Genomic DNA, 22,033 nt, shown 5'->3' with positions numbered 1-22,033 from the left:
AATGCACACACACACACGCACCATCAGCGCCCACTTAGTGGCAGGATTTCAACGCCACCGGACATCAAAATGCTTACGTTTATTCATTGAAATATTGGTCTGAAATAGCAAGTGTGAGTGCGGGCGTTTGTACGTTAGAGTTCAATCCTTGGGATCCAGTCTTTTTCATTTTTATGAAATATGTGTGCAGTGATGAGAACACAGTGCAGTGTGGTGCCCTCTGTCAGAGGAGAGGCAGAGGCAGAGGGAAACAGAGCTGCAAGATGGCCGCACCGGGAGCCATGCACAGCAGCGACGCGGGGGTGGCGAACAAAAGGCTGCCGACGGGAGCAGTGGATAATTAAAGACCAGGACGAGGAGACGGGGGACAGGGGGGAGGAGGGGTGAGGGACAGGAGGGGAGATGGGGGGACAGGGGGGAAGAGGGGACAGGGGGGAGGAGGGGTGAGGGACAGAGGGGAGATGGGGGACAGGGGGGAAGAGGGGACAGGGGGGAGGAGGGGTGAGGGACAGGGGACGAGATGGAGCCAGGGGGGAGGAGGGGTGAGGGACAGGGGGGGAGAAGGGGTGAGGGACAGGGGACGAGATGGGAGAACAGGGGGGGAGGAGGGGTGAAGGACAGGGGGGGAGGAAGGGTGAGGGACAGGGGACGAGATGGAGCCAGGGGGGAGGAGGGGTGAGGGACAGGGGACCCAGGGGGGAGGAAGGGGTGAGGGAGGGTGGGGGGACGGAATAAAGACACCAGTACGAGAGGGAAAGGGATTCAGGGAAGAGCAAGGGAGAGGGGGAGGAAGAATGGAGGGGAGGGGTGTGAAAAAAATAACAGGAAGGGTGGAATCGTAAAATAGAAAGGCGTAAAAAGAAAAAATAAGAAAGACTTACAGCATTAAAAATCACGTCTATTTCGAGAAAGATGACCCCTTTTGTTGGCCCTGTCAGCTCCTTGCTTTTCAAGGCGTAGGCTTTGCGTACTCCATTTTGGATCTGTGGGAGAAGGGACATGACAGGCGTCTGTCTGGCAATACCCGGCTGAATCCGTTCCCCGCGCGGCCTTTGAACCCCAGCTGCTGCCGCTGACAGGAAACCCAAAACAACTGTGGCAACTCTGACAAGTACCTGTTCATTACCCTGCGCAGCTCGGCTCTGTCAGACAGACATTAACTATCCTGGGGAATCACGCACAACACGCAGCCGAGATTACAAACAAACGCCTCTGTGTGTGGACGCACAATCACATCAGTATATTTACATAGAGAGCATTTTGATAAATATATTTTATGGATCGGGTGACTTTTATTTGTACGTTTTTTTTTTTTAATCTTTATATAATCATCAATCATCATCTGATAATCTGTGTTTCTTGGTTTTCGATTTTTTTATCGTGTTTTTGGGTGGGGGGGGGGGGGGTTTTTGTAATCTTGTCATCTCCCTCCCTCTTTGTGAAATACAAAACAGCGAGCAGAACAGCGGTGTATCAAAAAATAACCGCGTCTTTTTATATCTTCCTCTGTGAGGAATTTTTATCCCTTATCCCGTTATTGTTTGTGTTCTTTCTGTTTTCCCACTGGAACTAAATAACACTAAGAAAAGCAAATAGGAAAAAAATGAATAAATATAAACAGATGTGTATATATATATATATATATATATATATATATATATATATATATATTATAAATTAGATTTTTTTTAAAGCACAGTTACTCACATTGAGGAGGGGAATCGCCACTTTTCCGAGGAAATCTGCGCTTCTGTCCCGGTCTTCGTCATAAACGGTGACCTCCAGCACGGAGTGGATGTCCTTTATGTTACCTGGGTCAGACACAAAGAGCCGCCATCACAACACAATATGTGTCTCACAGGATAAGCTCAAACAGGTTAATGTGTGCCATTCACGCAACATTTTGCCATTAAATAACATGATAGTGATATTTAAACCATTAAACTTTACTTTACAGGCAATATGATAAATTATTTTACATTTTTTGCTACATTTTCTATGAATTACTTGTAGTCCAACAGGCATGTCAACTTAAAACAAATCTAACCAATAAATACCAATCGATTATACATTACAAAATGGAGATGATTGCGATGAAAAATAAACAGTAAACTATACTTCTATCTATACTTAAAAAACCTGAACGCTACTACCCTAAAGTGATATACAAATAATGGTATTATTTAATATATCCAGGTGAAATGAAAGCATTTTTTATTTATTTTATAATATAATAATTTGAATTTGCTTGAAATATATTATTCTTGTCATTTGATATACATTTTAAAAAAAATATAATAACTCAAATAGACTGATCAGAAACATTAAGTATTAAGTAACAAGTATAAAAGAAAATACTGTTGATATTTATGCATAATATATAGCCACCATTATTTTTTTCAGACAGTTTATGAGAAAAGCTAATTCTGATTTGACGTATCTTTTGTGTGTGTGTGTGTGTGTGTGTGTGTGTGTGTGTGTGTGTGTGTGTGTGTGTGTGTGTGTGTGTGTGTGTGTGTGTGTGTGTGTGTGTGTGTGTGCGTCTGTGTGTCTGTGTGTGTATGTGTGTGTATGTGTGTTTGGTGTGTGCGTGAGTGTTTGCAGGGGGACCAGGAGAAGCCACTCACAAGGTGAAGACCTTGTTCCACTCAGGGCTGAGGTTCTTATAGACGGTCTGCGTCTGCAGACGGTCGTTGCTTAGCTCCACTACACAGAAGGGATCGCTCTTCCCTGCTCCGATCAAACACACAAAACACATGCGTTTGTAACAGCGTGTCAGTGTTTCTCTCAGTGGGGCAACGGGAATGCATTTACATGCACATGTACAGTATGCTTTGTTCATTTAGATTAAAGACAAAAGCTGCGCTAAATCCCAGTACACCAGCCGTCCATTCCACACAACAGCATTGTATTTATTTTGCATTACGACTCAACTAACCAGCCATTTTATGATGGGTTTCTTCAGCTGGGGTCTGTTTGCATCGTGTCTCGTGTGACAGTATCTATCTATTCTGCTGGAGCTGCTAGCCATTACAATCAAAATGGTGGAAGACCCAACCTGGAGAAGCTAGCAGTTAAGGTCTACCCTTGGCTATCACAGTATGGAGGAGAAAAGGATGAGAAAATTAGGAACATGAGGAGGAACTCATAGGTAGTGTGGCGACGGCGGGATTGGCTCTAAAGGCCACGGAGGTTCGCAGGACGACAAAAAAGGCCGGGGTGAACGGGATTCAGTGCTGTTTTTTAATTAGCCTTCGCAAGACTGGCGCGAAGGCAAGGGAGTGAAATATGTACACAAAGGAAGGAGCCATCACACAGGAGAGAAGGACAGGAGACAGGGGCTCTCAGTGGGAGAGTGAGAGAGCAGCACTCACTGGTGGCAACTGGAGAGGAATATTCTTTTTGAATTGTCATCCATTTTTACATTTTGTGTAGTTATTGGGCTTGTAACATTTTTTTTGTAGAAAGTATGCCGGGCAAATTGATAGAAGATGTAAGAGATTTCAAGGTAAACAGATATTTAAACATTTTAAAACGAGCGATGACGATTATTGAAAGTCACCAGCCAGAGGTAATGGATTCCTACAAAACTTTGCTGTGCAAAACAGTGAGGCAATTATCCTGAGAATAGCATATAATATTTATCAGCCCAGTAAAGTCCTATATATCTTTTTATTTATCTACTAAATAAATACATGCATTAACTTTCTACACCTCACTTCCCTTCAACTGGTTTAATAAATAGTGGACAATAAAACTGCTAATCGTAGCTTTGATAATTTGCACTTATTACATAACTACATATACACACACACATATTTATATATATATATATATATATATATATATATATATATATATATATATATATATATATAAATACTATGTTTTTTATTATAATAATAATAGTAATCATAATAATAGTAATCATAAAAAAATAAAATAATAACAACGTGACTTAAAGAACTTGCGTTAGGAGTCTTTGTGCCAGTGTGCCAGTGTGCCTGTGTGTGTGTGTGTGTGCGTGGTTGTGTGCCTGTGTGTGTGCGTGCCTGTGTGTGTGCGTGCCTGTGTGTGTGTGTGTGTTTGCACCTATGCACTTATTCCCCTTTTGGTGCATTCTGTGTTTGTGTGTGTGTTGGAGCCATTGATTGGTTTGTTTTTCCTCCAATGTGGTGACAGGCAGGACATTTGAGTGGACCTTCAGAGTAAATGTCACTGTGATCAATGACCAGGTGTAGGTGTGACCTCTCCCTAACTGTCTATTGACGTGTGAGTGTTTGAAGGGGGTATTGACAGTTTGGACCAGGCGACAATTCGCCGAATGATACAGTCCATACTGGTCCTTTGTGTTAAACCACTGACTTTTCCACCAATGTGCGCACAAACCTAATATAAATATATAAATCCCAGGAAATTCGTATTGAATACGTACGCATATAGTATATTCACAACGGTATATTGTTTTGTAAGATAGGAGTAATACATTGAAACTCTGTTTCATATTCCAGTGATAATAATAATGCTGCATCCTTTTTAATCGTCCCAGGGCTTCTGCTGCAGAATTGACTTACAAATCGACCCTGATTAAATTCTAATGCAATTGCCCAAATTAGGGCTTTGGTTATTTATTTTCCACAAATCCCCTCCCCTCCCTTCTGGCTGCACACCATTTTCACTCCAATATTCTGTTTTTTAATGACATGGCAATGTTGCCGCGGAGACCAGTTGTCAACGGTGATGAACTTTCAACCTACTGGCCGGCAGCAGCCGAGGCGGCTGTCTTAACCAATTACACGCTTGGGCTTGAGCGACGCTCAGCGATCATCCAGGTAATGCCTGACCCCGCCTCCACAGCCAGACTCAGGTTCAAAGCCATTTCGGGGGCCCTGAGATAAATGTGGAGGATGCATATGGTGTGCAGTCGAGGGACTGGGGGCTTAATTGCCTTGCTGCTGCAGGTCAGAATAAAGTGAAGAGCTGGGGGTCTGACAAGCATGCTCTCATTCACACACACAACTTGGGAGTTTTTCCTAGATGTCCGTATGACTGCAACTAATTAATAATTCGACTGACTTTAATTTTTATATTGACTAAAATTACCAAAGGAAATCTGTCCCTGAAAGTGTCTGGTTCAAGATGATCATTTTTTCTTTTTTTGCACCTGGTGTACTTAGAGGGTGTGTGTGTGTGTGTGTGTGTGTGTGTGTGTGTGTGTGTGTGTGTGTGTGTGTGTGTGTGTGTGTGTGTGTGTGTGTGTGTGTGTGTCTGTGTGTGTCTGTGTGTGTGTGTGTGTGTGTGTGTGTGTGTGTGTGTGTGTGTGTGTGTGTGTGTGTGTGTGTGGGTGTGTGTATACGTGTGTCTGTGTGGGTTTGTGCCTGTGTGTGAGGGCCGGGCAAAGGGGTGGGTTACTATTGAAATGCTCTAACAGTATGGAATCCACTTAAAAGGACGAGAGCTGTCAGACAGAAGGGATTGTTGGTTTTAGAGACTATTTTCAGTTATCCTACTCCTGCTGGAGTAGAGCTACTTCACAAAAACACTTCAATTAAGGGGAGAGAGATGGCCAGAGAGGGGAGGGGCGGGGTGGAGAGGAGAGAAGCAGGAGGAGGGGACACAGCCACTGTGAATGGGAACGGGATGGTGAACTTGTCTCACGTTGACCTCTTGTCTCTCTCCCTCGCTCTCTCTCTCTCTCTCTCACCTTGCGGCTGACCCTCTCTGGGCATGGCCCGTTATAAAGGGGTCTTCATGTGGCGAGTGCTCTTATAGGCCTCTTAGAGGGCTATTGTTTCTGTCATCGACACACACACACACATGCCTACGCTGACACACACACACACACACACACACACACACACACACACACACACACACACACACACACACACACACACACACACACACACACACACACACACACACACACACACACACATTCACATTCAGGGCTGCTCGCCAGATCAGACAACCTAAAAAAAGCTGAAAAAGCCATCTAGAAATACACCATTTGTCTGTCTTTCTGTCCTTGTTTTGATACAGAGTAGCTTGGTATCAATATATCTGCGGAAAAGAAATATCTGAAAGAGGTAAAGACAGAAATCCAGGGCTAGAGAGCTTTAAAACACACTGCTGAAGAGTAGTGTATTCAGGCTGTCAAAACATAGACAAAATGGTTCCAAACTAGATCCAAGTCATTTGTAGTGTAACAGTATATTTTTAATGAGTATATTAAAACATGCATGTGTAGCCTTCGCCCAAAGCAACAGCAATTACAGAAAGCCTCCGCCTTTCCAAACCCATCATTATAGACCAATGAGTTTTCCCTTTTAAATCTTCAATGAAATTTAAAAGGCAGACTATTTGACACAGATCAAAAAAAGAAACTCTACAATGAGTTTGCAGAGTAGTGGTGAGATCTAAATATCAGCTTGAAGAAATAGGAGCACCAGAGCCATTAGTCCTCTGGAGTCCCCTCTCACGGAGCCCAAATCAACCGGCTACACAGCGTGCTATAGGCTAATGGGCCCTGAAGCTGCTACATAACACACACACATCCACACACACACACACACCATACAGACACGCACTCACGCATTAACACACATCTGCTCTAACACACACAAACTGACTCACACACATCCTCTCCAACACATGGAAACACAAACACACACACACATACACATCCTCTTCAACACACACACACACACACACACACACACACACACACACACACACACACACACAGACACACACACACACACACACACACACACACACACACACACAGACACACACACAGATATAACCCCGCCCCTCCCCATCAGACACATTGTATCTCCTCACAACTAGATAATAGAGAGAAAGAAAACTAGGCCTGTCCACTGTAGACCTAATTAAAAGTAAGAATTACTGGAGAACTCTTGTATTCATAGAGAGCTGCCAGAGACAACCAGAGTAGAGGAGGAAGAGGGGGGGGGGGGGGGGGGGGGGACAAGATGTGTCGGTTTAGATGAGCATAGATGGTTCAGAAATGTGCAGCTTGAATATTTGTAATATATTTCCTAGAACTAGAGAGGGAACTTCTGTTGGTAGACTTTCTGAAGACCATCTGATGCGTCGTTTAAAAACAAGACAACGACGACAGCGAGGGCCGTGTAGTCACGCATGACCGCACACACGCGTGTAAAGCGCGAGGCGGAAGCGATCGCTTTTTTGGCAGGACACGAGTCCGCGTCTCGCGTTGTCGTGGCGTGACACGGGGCCGGAGCGGGACCGAGGTCGCCCTCGCAGAGCGCTCACCTGTGACGTCTGCGGCCATGAGGCCCTCCGCCCTGATGACCTTCACCTGCACCATGCCCACGTCCTTCAGGTTGATGAGCGACCTCATCAGGCCCTTGGCGCCGCCGCCACACAGCAGGACACGGGGAAACAGCAGAAGACAAGGGGGACAGAGTTAGCACAGGACAGGACGAGAGGAAATCGTTTATCTTCTGTTCACCTCATTTGACTTTTCTTTAGTTATTAAGTATGTCCCGTCGTTGCACAATAATTATTTTTCTGGTGGTTTAAAAGGAGCACCGTCTAAGCGTTATCGACTGTTTTAGCTCTCATTGTTCAGGAGGAGATTCACACAACGTTTCAATGTGTGATCCTTTTCCCACGTCGCCTTCCCTGTGTGAGCGCAGTACCACCCTGAGTCAAAGCACATCCAACGTTCCTTTTCTCACGGCACTTCTTGGAATATTTTGACAGATCCGGAGGAACTGATGTGAATCTGGGCCTCTGAGTGAATCATTATTTATCGTTATTAGGCATATTCGTCATTTACCTCGGTGTAGATCATTGACAAAAAACAAAAAAACAACAAACATGCTCCAGTAAACCCTTCTTGTAAATCGAGGTTCTTAAACATCAGGGAAATAGTCTGCATGGCATAGGCATGTCTTCAGTTCATTATTCCTGATTCCTGGGAATGTCAATATGGTTGTTTATTCCTTGGAAGAGCAATAATCCAATGGTTAATCAAACACTCTGATGAATAGTCAACAGTCTATGAACCAAAGTAACAGAGGCAAGTCAGCAAGTCTGATTAAGGAGAGGCTTGTGGCAAACAGGGAAATATTCATTCTAAGATCATATTCACAAAGGCAGATGCACACACACACACACACACACACAAACACAGACACACACTCACAGACAGACAAACACACACAAACACAGACACAAACACACACACACACACACACACACACACCTAGACCACGGCCGGCCAGCTTTTAAAAACATTGATGAAATACACATGTATTTATTTCCGTCTGCCTTCCACTAACCCTTCCATCCCCACAGGAGTAATTCTAATTTAAATCCAGAGTAGGGCCAGGCTGCAGACTTAATTCATTATTACCTGCTCTGTGAGCCTCTGCCTGTTTCCTGCGATATCATTGTCCAAAAGCTTTCAAAAGGAGATGTGAGGAGAGAGAGCGCAAAGGGAGCCCGAATGGGAGGTTGAGTGGGAGTGTGTGTATACTGTATGTTGTATATATGTGTGTGCATATATATTGAAAATAAATTATTTATTCTATAGATCTTTTTATTCCAGTTAGATAAGTTGGCTTTTTTAACATAATTATTACAAGGACATTAACGCAGGGAGAGAAATTTGGAAAGGTATGAGTTTTGCGAGGTGAGCATGAGAATAATAAAACACACATGATGGAGGTTTAGATGAATGCTCAAGGTGCACGGGATGGAGAAGGAAGCATCTAGAAATGTTTTTAATTTCTCAGTGATGTTATGTAATGCAATGTTTTTGGTCATGCTACTTTGACTGACAGCTTGTCATCGCAACATTCGTCTCTTTACATATCCCCCCCCCCTCCGCCCAGCCCCCACACAGACAGACCATACGACTACACCTGCTCATCCTTCATCCATCCCCACCCTCAACCGATTTGGATTTGATCCGTCGGTCTGTCAGTCCATCTGTGCGTCCGCACATCCCTATCAACCTTGATCATAATGTATCCTACTTACCTCTACAGAAGAGTTGGCACTTGTGTGTGAATGTGCTTGTGTGTCTGTGTGTGTGTGTGTGTGTGTGTGCGTGTGTGTGTGTGTTAGTTGGTAAATGCAAATGTGTAGGCGTTCGAGTGCCATCAGTTGAGGAGAGGTCACTATACAGCCCCCCCCCCCCCCCACAAACACGTTCTCCCTGGCCATTAAGAGCCATTAGTGTGTCTGCTCCTTTGCCATCCAAATACATAAATCTCTCTCTCTCTCTCTCTCTCTCTCACTCTCTCTCTCTGCCACTAGCTCGCTCCTTTGCTCGCTCTCCATAGACTACAGTAATTACAGATGAAGAAAAGGTTACATTGGGCAATAACACACATCCAAGGCAGTTGTGAGTCATGAGTGTGCTCTGTGTGCCTGTGTTCATGTATTTGTTTGTGTGTGTGTGTGTGTGTGTGTGTGTGTGTGTGTGTGTGTGTGTGTGTGTGTGTGTGTGTGTGTGTGTGTGTGTGTGTGTGTGTGTTGTGTGTGTTGCGCTGCAACCGTTACTCAACCTTTGTCTCAATTCAAGTCGAAATTGGAAAGAAATTCACCCGAAATACAGACGCAATCCTAACAACGGGACAGAACTCCACACGCACACACACACACACACACACACACACACATACACACACACACACACACACACACACACACACAGAACTAGAGACACATGGACCCACTCAACACACCGAGGAGAAAGATGAGGAGGCAGAGGAGGAGGAGGAGGAGGAGGAGGAGGAGGAGCAAGGCCGTCAGCACAGAGACGAAGAGAGATTGAGTGAAGGAGCGGGAAGAGGAGGACTCTAATGAGCTGATCCCAGCACTCAGCGGATACGAACCGCGAGCGAGCTTCAATCGCTCACGTGATTAGGGACGGGTTAAAACACCTGCCCATTACAGTGCATTGACCTCTGTGTGTGTGTGTGTGTGCACCGTGCACGTGCAAAAGTGCACAATGCCGTCGCATTATCAACACCTGGCGCCTCGCTGGCCGCCGCAGCTGCAGGCTGTCTGATTGGCGGCTGCTGTTTTTAATGAAGCCGCCTCAGCCAGTCGCCGGACGGGAGGAGAGGAAACGCTTCAATTGTCTTCTTCTTCTTCTTCCTCTTCCTCCTACTCTCGGCTCCTTCTCGTTCTCCCCCTCATTTTCCTCGCTTTGAGACGAGGCGGCTCTCGCCTTGAAAGGCTGGTCGCCGTGGCGATGATGACAGTGTGGGCCCCTCTCTCTCCCCCCCCCCCCCTCTGCCCCTTCATCTTCCTCTTCCTCTCAAAGCATTTATCCGTTGCCTGATTGAGGAAAAGGTTCTCTCTCTTGCTCTCACACACACACACACACACACACACACACACACACACACACACACACACACACACACGTGTGTATGTGTATATGCTTTAATACGCTGTATAGAGCCTACACATGTGTAGATGTGTGCCTTTCCTCGCTCCTGTGCATCAGAACAGTTTTATTAAAGAAATGTAATAATCACACACACACACACACACACACACACACACACACACACACACACACACACACGCACACAGGCAGACACGCAGACATCTTGCAAGCCCGTGGCCGATTAGTGCTCTTTTGAGCAGCATTATTCGGCTCCAGTGCAGGTACTCTGCCTGTTATCAGCGGTCCTTTGATAAGGTACATCTTTATTACATTTTCCAAGTGAAAGACTTCTCCTCCTTGGGAGAAGGGAGGGGGGGAAGAAATATGTTAAAAGATGGATGGACCCATTATTCACAACCAACCAAAAGACCCTCCACCACCAGCACCAGCACCATCACCTCCTCTTCCACCACCACCACCACCACCACCTTCTCCTCCATCGACGCTGAGGCAGTCTCCCGTATGCCGTCCACCTCCGGCCCCTTCGTACTCACGCTGCGGCCAGCAAGAGGGACTCCTTGGCAGCATACAAAGAGCAGAGGCTGCCCGGAGAAAGACGGAGGGAGATGGAGGTGGCAAAGGGAGATCGGGACAGACCGAGAGACCGAGAGAGCGAGAACGAGAGAGAGAGAGAGAGAGAGAGAGAGAGAGAGAGAGAGAGAGAGAGAGAGAGAGAGAGAGAGAGAGAGAGAGAGAGAAAGAGAAAGAGAGAGATGGGGCTGAGGAGATGGAGAGAAATGGGAAAAAAGCTGTGTAGCTTTCAGCCGAGGATAAAAACAGGGGTCCACGCGAGTTGTGGGAGAGGTGAAATAGCTTTTTCTTCTTGATTTTACACGCCTAGCCTTCCTGTCGCAACCCTCACCCTTTAATTCTCGCCTCCTATTACGCACACACACATATATACACACACACAAATAGAGACACACACTCCCTCAAACACACGTACAGGATTCACGTGCCCTGGATCCGGAATTGTTCCGGGTGTGCCGGTCATAGAGCTCCCCCTGTTGACCAGAAACGAGACTGTTGCGCGGGACCGAGCGGTCAGCGTAGCGCCGCTAGCCAATAGGACGGCTTGGAGGCTATGTAGGTCATAGGGCCATTGTTTACCCAGGCTACGCTCCGAGGTGATGCTAACCCACACGCACGTACCAATAAATACACGCGTTTAAAAAATTATAGTTACACAACCATCATAACACCCCCGTCATACAGTCCTGTTTCCAAGCGGGCGCCCATTAATGCAGAGAGGATAGGATGAACTAAGGGTGTTGACAGGCTAAATCAACAGTTGTGAATTAATCTGGGTAGCTATGAATAACCGACATATTGATGTGCAGAGATACATCCCCCGCCGAGGCTGTCACTGTGTGCGATGCAGTGTGTGTGTGTGTGTGTGTGTGTGTGTATGTGTGTGTGTGTGTGTATATATTTATGAGAGAGAGAGAGAGAGAGAGAGAGAGAGAGAGAGAGAGAGAGAGAGAGAGACAGAGAGTCTTTTTGCTGAGAGTGACAGGGAGTGAGGGGCTAACTAGACTAAGACAACGGTGCAGGCTGAGAGCATTGTGCTCTGTGGAGGGCCTGGGGGGCCAGAGTGGGCCCCAGAGCTCTTCAGAGATCCTACACAGGACTCATTTAGGAGTCCACACACATACCCACACGCACACAGGCACACACACACACACACACACACGCACACACACACACACACACGCACACACACGCACACACGGGTACACAGGCGCGCACACACACGCGCACACACACACACACACACACACACACACACACACACACACACACATACATAGATGCTCACACACATGCAGGCGATGAGTAGCACTGTCCAATGCAAAAAATAAGGAGTGCTTTGACTGTACTCAAACAATGTGAGTTAGTATCAGTGTCAGTGTATTAACTACACAGTTATGGAAATAATTTGGTGATTATTTGAAAGAGGCCGATAAAATTATTAAACCAAGAAATGGCCCTGGAGATGTCCACAAAAGAAAAAAATGATCTTGAAATTCAATAGTGAAAAGAGCCAATAGTTCATGGCTTATTTTACTACTTTTACTTCCTTTGGAAGTCCTTTTTTACAAGTTGAGTTGTTCCTTTTTGTCCGGACAACAAACTATTAAAATATTTACAGATGGACTGTGGAATTGAAGGAAAAATTGTTAATGAAGCTACAGTTGATATTAATCCAACAACACACCAACCCACACTCACATCCCGACCCCCCCCCCCCCCCCCCCCCCCCCCCCCACACACACACACCCACACACACAATGCTAGCATCCCATCAGCCTTCTACCCATACACCCAACCAACGTCACAACCAAGCTAAGGCTGCATCCCTCGCACCCCACAGAGAGGATCTAGGGTCTTCGACTCACGTATCTCTGTGCGATCTGGTGCCTCTCGTAGGGGTTGTCCAGCGCGTTGACCGACAGGTCCGAGATGGAGACGGCGGTGGTGGCGGTGAGGGTGACCAGGAGAACCAGGACGCCCGCCCCGTCCTCCAGGGGGAGGTCCAGTTTGTGAGTCCGCTCCCGGGCCAGGGTGGACAGATCTATGGTGCACCTGAACACACACAGAAACACACCTGTAGTTACACACGTTCAAAGTAGGACTGTCAAGCGATTAAAAAAATTAATCTAATTAATTACAGACTCTGTGATTAAATAATCTAAATTAATCGCATACTTACATTTTTCCGAGAAAGTATTAAAAAAATTATTTAATTTATAAAAGTGATTCAATGAATAATAGACATAGACTATGAAATTCAATGCCTCTTTTATTTAAAACATGTCTTTCATCAACATACGGTGCATTTTAAGATCAAATTAATAACATTTCCATCTCACTCAAGATTCAACGCATCTCGGTCAAGTGTGGCTTGACGAGGCTGCCTGCTAGCGCCAGCTTCAGGGGCTGTGACAGCTCGTACCTGCGAGCTTGCTACCAAATGTTTTGCGTTGAGGTGATATTCAAGGGTTGATGAACTCCGGTGATGGGAAAATTCCTTACTACAGAGATTGCAGATAACGGGGTTCCTATCTACAGTTCCGTCTGGGAGTTTAAACTTGAACTTTTCGTTCACGGGCCGAGCAGCGTCTTCTCCTCCATTTTGTTTCAACGCAAATGACGCACCGGGTCAAAGGGCACTATAGAAGCGTGATTAATCTGCGTTAAATTGTAACGCGTTATTTTTCCTGTGATTAATTAATCGGAATTAACGCTTTAATTTGACAGCCCTAGTTCAAAGACATGTGTGTATAAGTAAAGGTCTATGGTGCACCTGAACACACACATCAACACACCTGTAGTTACACACGTTCAAAGACACTTGTGCCTACAGGTCTATGGTGAACCTGAACACACACACATCAACACACCTAGTAGTTACACACGTTCAAAGACATGTACAAGTTTAGAAACATTTAAAGGGATGCAAAAAACATAGAATAATCACATCACAGAGGGATGTATCAACTACACACCTATGGAATATACTGTTAAAGTATATAAATGGTCCAATGTGTAAAAGACAGGAGCAACTAGCGGTGAGGAAGCAGATTGTAACAATGCCGCCCCACCACACCCCTCCCTTTGCAAGGACTCAGCAACAGGTGTCTCAGGAGGTATACTGTGTTGGCTGGTAACCGGAAGGTTGCTAATTCGATCCCCAGCTCCTCCTAGCTGATTGTCGAGTAGCCTCCCGACGAACTGGCTGTGGCCTTGTGTGGTTGACACCGCCATCGGTGTGCGATTGTGTGCATGAATGGGTGAATGTTAGGCAATTTTGAAAAGCGCTTTGAGTGGGCACTGGTTAGAAAGCGCTGTATAAATGCAGTCCATTTGCGAAGGTGGCCTGTATTGTGTAAGGTGCCAGTAGGTACTTCCAAAATGATGTCATTGTAGAAAAGCAGAAAAGGGTCGAGTGATAAGGTTGCTTGATAGATTTATAAATTGTTTGTAGTTATTTATTCAGTAAATGTTCAACTTTAGGTTATAGTTACAAATGAAGGTCTTTTAACATGGAACGCGATTAATTGTTTCAATTTTTTCCTACGTCATGGCTTAAGCCTGCGAATTAATCAGTTTAACCAATCATAAGCAGATATCTTTGTCAAGTCGCCACGGTCACTGTATACGTTGTACATTTTGTAGGTCATGGTGGAGGTAACAGCCTTTCAAGTTCATCAACACACTCGTATTGCTTCCATAGAGGTAAACTACATTCATAGACCTAGAATTATTGCTCTGTTATATTTATTGATCATTCATCTCAATAGCAGTCGGCGCTACAAGCCAATGTTAACTGCACTGTGGAACGTGAAAACAGGTCTCTTCTTAAAACAAATAGGGTGCAGTAGTGCTGCAACAGTTTTGTTTTGGATACCAACTTTCTACAAATGATTTATATCCTACTTTAAGTTATTAAACAGGGAAAACAACCTCAAAAACTAGCATATCCACTACATTGATGCATTAAAGAATGCAGAGTCCATTATAATAATCCCCCTCATGCGGACACTGCCATTCGCTACACTATCTTACACTTGGATTAGTCGGCGAAAGTCCATTCTAATTTAATCCTCTCAATACACAGGATATTATAAGTGTCCTTGGATAGGACACTCTTAATATACCGCCACAGTGTGTGTGAAGATGTGTGGAGCTCCGTCTGGCCAGCGGTTGATTTGGATTTCTGTGTCTGAGAGAGGGTTCAGCGCTCTCCTCATAATGCCACGGTGTGGCACATTTCACAGCATTTCCCATTATAATGTTCATTTAGTACAAAAGTACCAAAAAAAGTATCACAAATAGGTTGCAGCAATGGTGATGAAACGCCCCTCCTACTTCCTAGTGTTCATGCAACATGGCGGCCCTCATGAAAGAGGACCCTCTCTATATGGCTCATTCTAAGTAAATGAAAACAAGAGGATTCTTAATTTTATGGGATAATACACTTATTAAAACATAACTCTGCCAAGCCGGTTCTGCAAGGTGCCACTAAATACTACACACTGTACCTTTAATATACATCTTAAAGTCAATCTATAAACTCGGTCATAGAAAGATTACGGTTATTGGATTTTAGGGGGTTGGTCTGAATCCTCCTCACCTCACTGTTTTGATTGTACTTTTTCAAAGACATAACTAAGAAATGTACTTACAAACTACAGAGAGAGAGACAGAGAGAGAGAGAGAGAGAGAGAGAGAGAGAGAGAGAGAGAGAGAGAGAGAGAGAGAGAGAGAGAGAGAGAGAGAGAGAGAGAGAGAGAGAGACAGAGAGAGACAGAGAGAGAGACAGACAGACAGACAGACAGACAGACAGACAGACAGACAGACAGACAGACAGACAGACAGAGAGAGAGAATTCAGTCATTGACCAGTGTGATAGGATGGTATTCGCGTGGGCCGTAGCTACATAGTGCACACGAGAGCCCGACACTCCCGTATGTTTTAGTTGAGAGAGTTAAGAGAGACGGGGGCCCTGCCTACCTGCCCATGAAGTCGTCCCTCCGGCCCTGGTCCCGGTCCCAGACGGTGATGTCTATGTAGCCCCCCTGCTCGTCGTACAGGTGGAAGTCAAACTGCTCCCTCCACTGGGGGTTCAGGCACTTAGCTAAAACCTACAGCAGGGAGATAATACAGAAGCACATGATTAGACGGATTAATCTTAATGCTTGGGTGGATGAATGGATAAATTAATTAATTAATACAATTACAAAAGAATATTAAAGTTGCAGAACGTAAACTTTCACTGAGCTCGTAGCTTAAAGTTATCTGGACAAATCTGTTGTCAGTGCGGATCGATAGTGATTGAAATAATGCTATTAACAAAATCGCATCTTATAGCTTATCAATTCCATATATTCCAAATAAAAAAGGCTGGCCATGAATTTGACTACGGACATTCCCAAAACCCCGCCCACTCACTCTAGCCAGCCAGCCAGGCTAATTCTATAAGTTTCCCTCGAGCTAACGGGAGGGGAACAAGCTTCACATTATGACTTTAATTAAAAAAAATAATAATAATTCTGCATTTCAATGTGTATGTGAACACTTTAAACATTAAAAACATGAAAAAAGTTGCAAGGATTCAGACTCATATTTAAGTTCATTATCACGTTACCCATTTACAAATATAAAGGAGCAAATTACACAAATAATTTAGTGCAAAACGACCTTAGATCAATTATTTGAGAATAATGTTTGGTCATATTTGTTTGTGGCGTCTATTAAAGTACGATTTTCAGTCCTTTATGAACGATTCAAATAGAAGTGACCAAATCATTCCTACAACTGAGGTTTTTTCCTTTATCATCCCGGTTGTATCCCAGACAGAGGGGATTCTGGGTACCTTGCTCTTGTACTTCTGGTGGCCCATGCGGAAGCGGACGTAGGGGTCGCTCTGCCCGTTGTCGTCCATGGCCTTGAGGCGGCGCCCTTCGATCAGACCAATGTTCACGATGCCGCGCCACAGCTGGGACTTCTTGTGCACGTCTGAGAGACGCATGCTCTGGTTCTGTAACACGCCCACACACAAACACACACACACCCACACACACATACACACACCCACACACACAAACACACACAAACGTGTAGACAAACAAACACACCCACGTACACACACACACACACACACACACACACACACACACACACACACACACACACACACACACACACAGACAAACAGAAACACAACAACAACAAACAAACAAACAAACAGACAATACAACACACATGTAAACAAATGAACTTGCTGTCGATCGGGGCTGCATTGACACACAGTGTAGAATGAGTGTATGCAGATGCTGGTGACAGTTGGGTCACTTGGGTCGGAGCAGGGCAGGGGAGAGGAGCCACAGAGGCACACAGAGTAGACCAAAGAACCAATCAGCACTCGGCTGAGACACAGGCAGTGCGGCCACCATGAGACCTACATCTGTATGATAAGCTACAAACGCAAACTCATGTACTTTACTTTTGCCTTACTTAATAAGTAGGAACTATTGTTGAAATTTTTTATTTATTTTTTTTCTCATCAGGTCCCGATGCCTCGTCTACCAATGGTGAACTAAGGGGGAGAAATCTAACCACTTAGCATCCACTCAACCAGGTGATTATGTGTCGTTTTAACACGTACTTTGACGTCGATCTGCATTGCTGAACTAAGACGTACTGGAGTTTCAGGCTATCGTGTGCTGAATGTGCAGACCACACGAATACCATCGTCTCTCTCTCCCTCTCTCTCTCTGAAAACATTATTGGAATTGCTCGTTTTTTTTGTTTGTTTGTTCTTGCAGGCGAATCCCATTAAACTCTGAGCAAACCCTGCCAACATGCTCCTTTGATCTGTCGACGGAGCCTCTTCATTTCCATTCTCCAGACATTAAACAATGGGAGGGAAATGGCACCCCGCGATCCCGCCACGCGCCCACCCGGCAGGCCTGTCCAACCCTCCTGTGTCTTCTGTGTTCAGCCGCCGCCGCTAGTGCAGTATGCTAATGTCGGCGGCGCGCTTGAGTGCGGCTCCTCGAGTGGGGAGCCCTAATTATTATTGTTCTGTAGCTCCAACTGCCTTATTAGCGGATGCTGTGCAGCCGGACGCGCTGGAGTGGGAGCGGCGGAGAGCTGGAGCCGCGCTCTGCCAAGGTGCGGCGGGGGAGAACCGGAGACCGAGAGAGAGATGATCAAAAGGACTGCGAGTCTTTAGTTGCTCTAGAAAACAACAACTGTTCGACAACTTGTTTATTTTAACGGCTGTATAAAAAAATCTATAAAACGTCCTGGTGGTGTTTGGTGTTAATCGGAGGAAACCCATCGGATAAAAAAAAGCACGATTTAACGGTATGGACGAAAAAGTTAGGAAGTCTTCACTTAGATTATATGAGAACAAATATTTCACTCAAGCAAGGCAGCTGTTTGTTAAAGTATCTTCTAATATCTTGGTTAACGTGTGGGAGTGGAGGGTTATTTAGCGCGCAAGCTAATTCCCAAGCTACGACCCGGGTGGCCCAGTTTGAGAGCTTCAAAGACGCGGTGTGAAGAAGTGCGTTGCGCGCCAAACTCCTTCCACACACTTAAATCGATGTTTCTGTCTAAGCGGAACTCAATAACCTCTTTCACTCGTGATTAAGCATCAACATTCTCTCCAACAGAGATCGACTGTGAAGTGTGATAAACAGCATGCATTTGAAATGTGTGCTTGTTTATTTTCTCCCTTGGCGAGTGATTAGAAAATGATTAAAAACACCACAAGGAACCACTCCTAAAAACCCTTTCAGGGACTTTTGGGGCAGGTTTATAAAACAGGGGAATATTTGAGTCAATTGCCAGCGATAAAAGGAAGATGTGCCACATCATCATGAATACGATAGTAAGATGAAGCAGACCCATACCAGCATGCACACCAATAAGCCAATCAGGGCATGGTCAACCAATGAAAGCAAAATGTGCCGATAAGCAACAGAGAAGAAAACATAGACCCATGAACACCAAAGAGCCTCGCTGTAGCATGTACAACGTCAGCCAAGAAATGGAAAAGGGGATAAACAGAGGAAATGTGAAGGGAGTAAAAAACGCATGAACTCACTGGAGAGGATGGGAAGCAGAAGGAATAAAAAGACCCCGATATTGTACCAAATCAGGGATAGGGGGACACCAGGGTGGGAGATGGAGAGGGCGTGACACTACAGTCAGACATGACGGAGTAGTTGACGGGCGGGAGCAGGTAGAATGAGGTCAAGGTGGAGAGGAGTAAGGTGGAACGTTTATTCTTTTTTTTTACCTTACTGGACCGTTTCCAACTTTTCCCCGTGAGCATGGTCTGTGAACGAGACAAAGCAGTTACAGAGCCGCCAAGCACCCTCCCCAAACCCCCCCCCCCCCCCCCCCCCCCGCGTTGGACCCTCAGGTGGAGGGTGGGGGGGGGTCAAAGGTCAGCCAGGGGACAGGGGCTTGACCTCCCCCCCACGTGGGTTAGAGACTGCTTGGAGATGCTCTTTCATCATGCAGTGTGGATCGAAGCAAAGGATGTTGTCAGGAGCCCTTCTGTTGTGAGTGTGACAGGCTGGCATTGGTGCATCATGTGAGCCAAGATGCTCAGCCTCTGACACACTCAAACAGAGATGAATATATTTCTACTGCAAATGTGAACATTTATGCATACGCCTGTACTATGTGAGTGATTAGTATTTATATTGTTCATTCAAACTATTGCATGATCTCCATTCCCTGACACATGACCAATAGGTCTCACAACTACACACATAACAGATGGCAGATACAAGTGCCACATCTCCAGTCCCACTTCTTTCCAGTAGGTGGCGGTGAAGAGCGGTATCCAAATGGCACCAATCTAGGCGCCTACTTTAGTTGATATTCTTTTTGCACAGTTGGGAGGGATCCAAAGTGATGCTTAACCTAAAAAGAGTTTACTTGTTCTGTCAAATGTGGACTCTCTGTACCACAGCTGCGAATAAGCAGCGGAATGAAGACATCAGATCAAAAGGAATGCAACGTCTCCCCCCAGACTCTGCCTTGTTCTGCACAAACCTTGCAGGGGGCCAATTAAGAAAACAAATAATTGAACAGAAATAAATACAACTGTGAAACGACCGAGCGGATCCGCGCGGTAACGAGGAAACCTAATTAGTAAGCTGGAACCCTTTGAATGTGGAACACATGTGTTTACTGAGTGAGAGTGTGCGTGTGTTTGTCTGTGTGTATGGGTCTGTGTGGGTGTATAGGTGTGTGTGCGTGTTTCTGTTTGTGTTTCTGTGTGTGTGTGTGTGTGTGTCTGTGTGTGTGTGTGTGTGTGTGTGTGTGTGTGTGTGTGTGTGTGTGTGTGTGTGTGTGTGTGTGTGTGTGTGTGTGTGTGTGTGTGTGTGTATTTGTGGGTTTCTGTGTGAGTGTGTGTGTGTGTTTGTGGGTTTCTGTGTGTGTGGTTGTGTGTTTGTTTGTGTGTGTGTCTGCCGGTCTGTCTCTGTGTGGTTGCATATGTCTGTGTAGGACTTAGAGACATGACGCACATCTTTGCAGGGATGCGTGTTTTCCCATCCACGTCACATTCCCGTGAACACAGGGGGGGGGCCGTAAAGTGTTTCCAAGCACAAACACACATGAACCGTCAAAACAAATCTGGCAAAACGGGAACACGAGAGAGTCTGCTGCTCTGCCCCACAGAATACGTTGATAAGAACGTATCCATATGATAAAGACGCTGCAAAATCCTTCAAATGTACTGCTGAAAGGCAGTCGCTGTATCCCAGCCCATTGAAAACACTTTGACCTCGCCGGGGGAACGTTGACTTTATTCTCATGTCGGGCTGTCGGACTCAAATCAAAACTCTACGCACGACCTGCCAGCGATGACTTCTTCTGGGTTCTGGGAAGGTCGCCCGGCCTGGCGTCTGAATGTCGGCCATCGACGGCTAAAGGGGCGTGTCCTATCTCAGTCGTGGATCAACGCAGAGGGGCTCAACGGAGTAGTGGGATTTGGGCTTCATGGTGTGAATGTGTGTGTGTGTGTGTGTTTAGGTGTGCGTATGAGTGTGTGTTTGTGTGTGTGTGTGTGTGTGTATGTGTGTTAAGGTGTGCGTGTGTGTGCATGTGTGTGTCTTATGTGTGTGTTTAGGTCTGCGAGTGTGTGTGTGTGTGTGTGTGTGTGTGTGTGTGTGTGTGTGTGTGTGTGTGTGTGTGTGTGTGTGTATGCGCGCGCGCGTGTGCGTGTGTGTGTGTTTAGGTATGCGTGTGTGTGTATGTGCGTGTGTGTGTGTGCGTATTTACGCATGCATGTGTGTTGTTGTAAGTGTGTGTGTGTGTGTTTCTGTAAAAGTGTGTGTGTGCGTGTGTGTGTGGGTGTGTTTGTGGGTGGCTGGTAGTGGAGATGGTGATCCCGTGGTCTTTTGTCACTCCTGCTCAAGAAACCCAAAGTCTCGATGGAACAGTTCATCTAACGTTTGTAAGGATTTTGAGTTTTACTACTTTTTGGTTTGGCCGAGAGCCTGAGACCAACTCTGCCAAATTGTTAAGAGGATTGTGAAATATACAAAGGAGAGATAATGTAACAGCAGCATATATAATATATACATGATACATAGATATATTCTCCCTTACGGTTTCTCGAATGTCCCCATCTTTTGGTGACAGAGTGATGCCCAGATCGATGGTGCCAAGGTCTTGGTCAGGGTACTGTGGGTCCCCGAGGTCAAGGGTCAAGTCAAGGATCCTGTTGTTTGGGAGGTACAGTTCATGAGCATAAGTCCTACTGAAGTATACTTGAAATGAATATCTGTCTTTGGTGTAATTTGATAAATAAATCATTTGCTCTTTGTGATAATTATTCTTTTTTCAAAACAGACACAGTTAACACTCATAGTCTTATTGGAATTGCATTAATAAAATACGATAAAATGTGCATTTGTCTCCAAGTAATTTATGTATATAACCAAATGTGTATTGTCATCACCGACCACATGGTGACAGTATAGCGCAAACCTTCAATACAATAAGGAACGAAAGTACTGTATTTATCCTGGCACA

The 22,033-nt window shown here is 45.4% G+C and overlaps 1 protein-coding gene across 1 annotated transcript in view; it reads right to left on the bottom strand.

Annotated features, from left to right (window-relative positions):
* Nucleotides 1–223: 223 nt before the first annotated feature.
* Nucleotides 224–22,033, bottom strand: part of LOC132459102 (multiple C2 and transmembrane domain-containing protein 1-like) — a 70,742-nt gene continuing 48,932 nt past the window's right edge. Inside the window, exons 5-14 of the mRNA XM_060053479.1 lie at nt 21,608–21,719; nt 19,278–19,316; nt 16,842–17,006; nt 15,980–16,110; nt 12,862–13,048; nt 7,303–7,396; nt 2,628–2,730; nt 1,708–1,810; nt 685–983; nt 224–317 (exon numbers count right to left, since the gene is read on the bottom strand). Of these exons, the coding sequence (XP_059909462.1) occupies nt 224–317; nt 685–983; nt 1,708–1,810; nt 2,628–2,730; nt 7,303–7,396; nt 12,862–13,048; nt 15,980–16,110; nt 16,842–17,006; nt 19,278–19,316; nt 21,608–21,719 (1,327 nt within the window). The remainder of the gene's footprint in view (nt 318–684; nt 984–1,707; nt 1,811–2,627; nt 2,731–7,302; nt 7,397–12,861; nt 13,049–15,979; nt 16,111–16,841; nt 17,007–19,277; nt 19,317–21,607; nt 21,720–22,033) is intronic.

Source organism: Gadus macrocephalus, chromosome 6 (genome assembly GCF_031168955.1).
Source record: "Gadus macrocephalus chromosome 6, ASM3116895v1".
Lineage (NCBI taxonomy): Eukaryota > Metazoa > Chordata > Actinopteri > Gadiformes > Gadidae > Gadus > Gadus macrocephalus.
The sequence above is the reverse complement of the archived record's forward strand: the minus strand, read 5'-3'. Positions and strand labels throughout refer to the sequence as shown.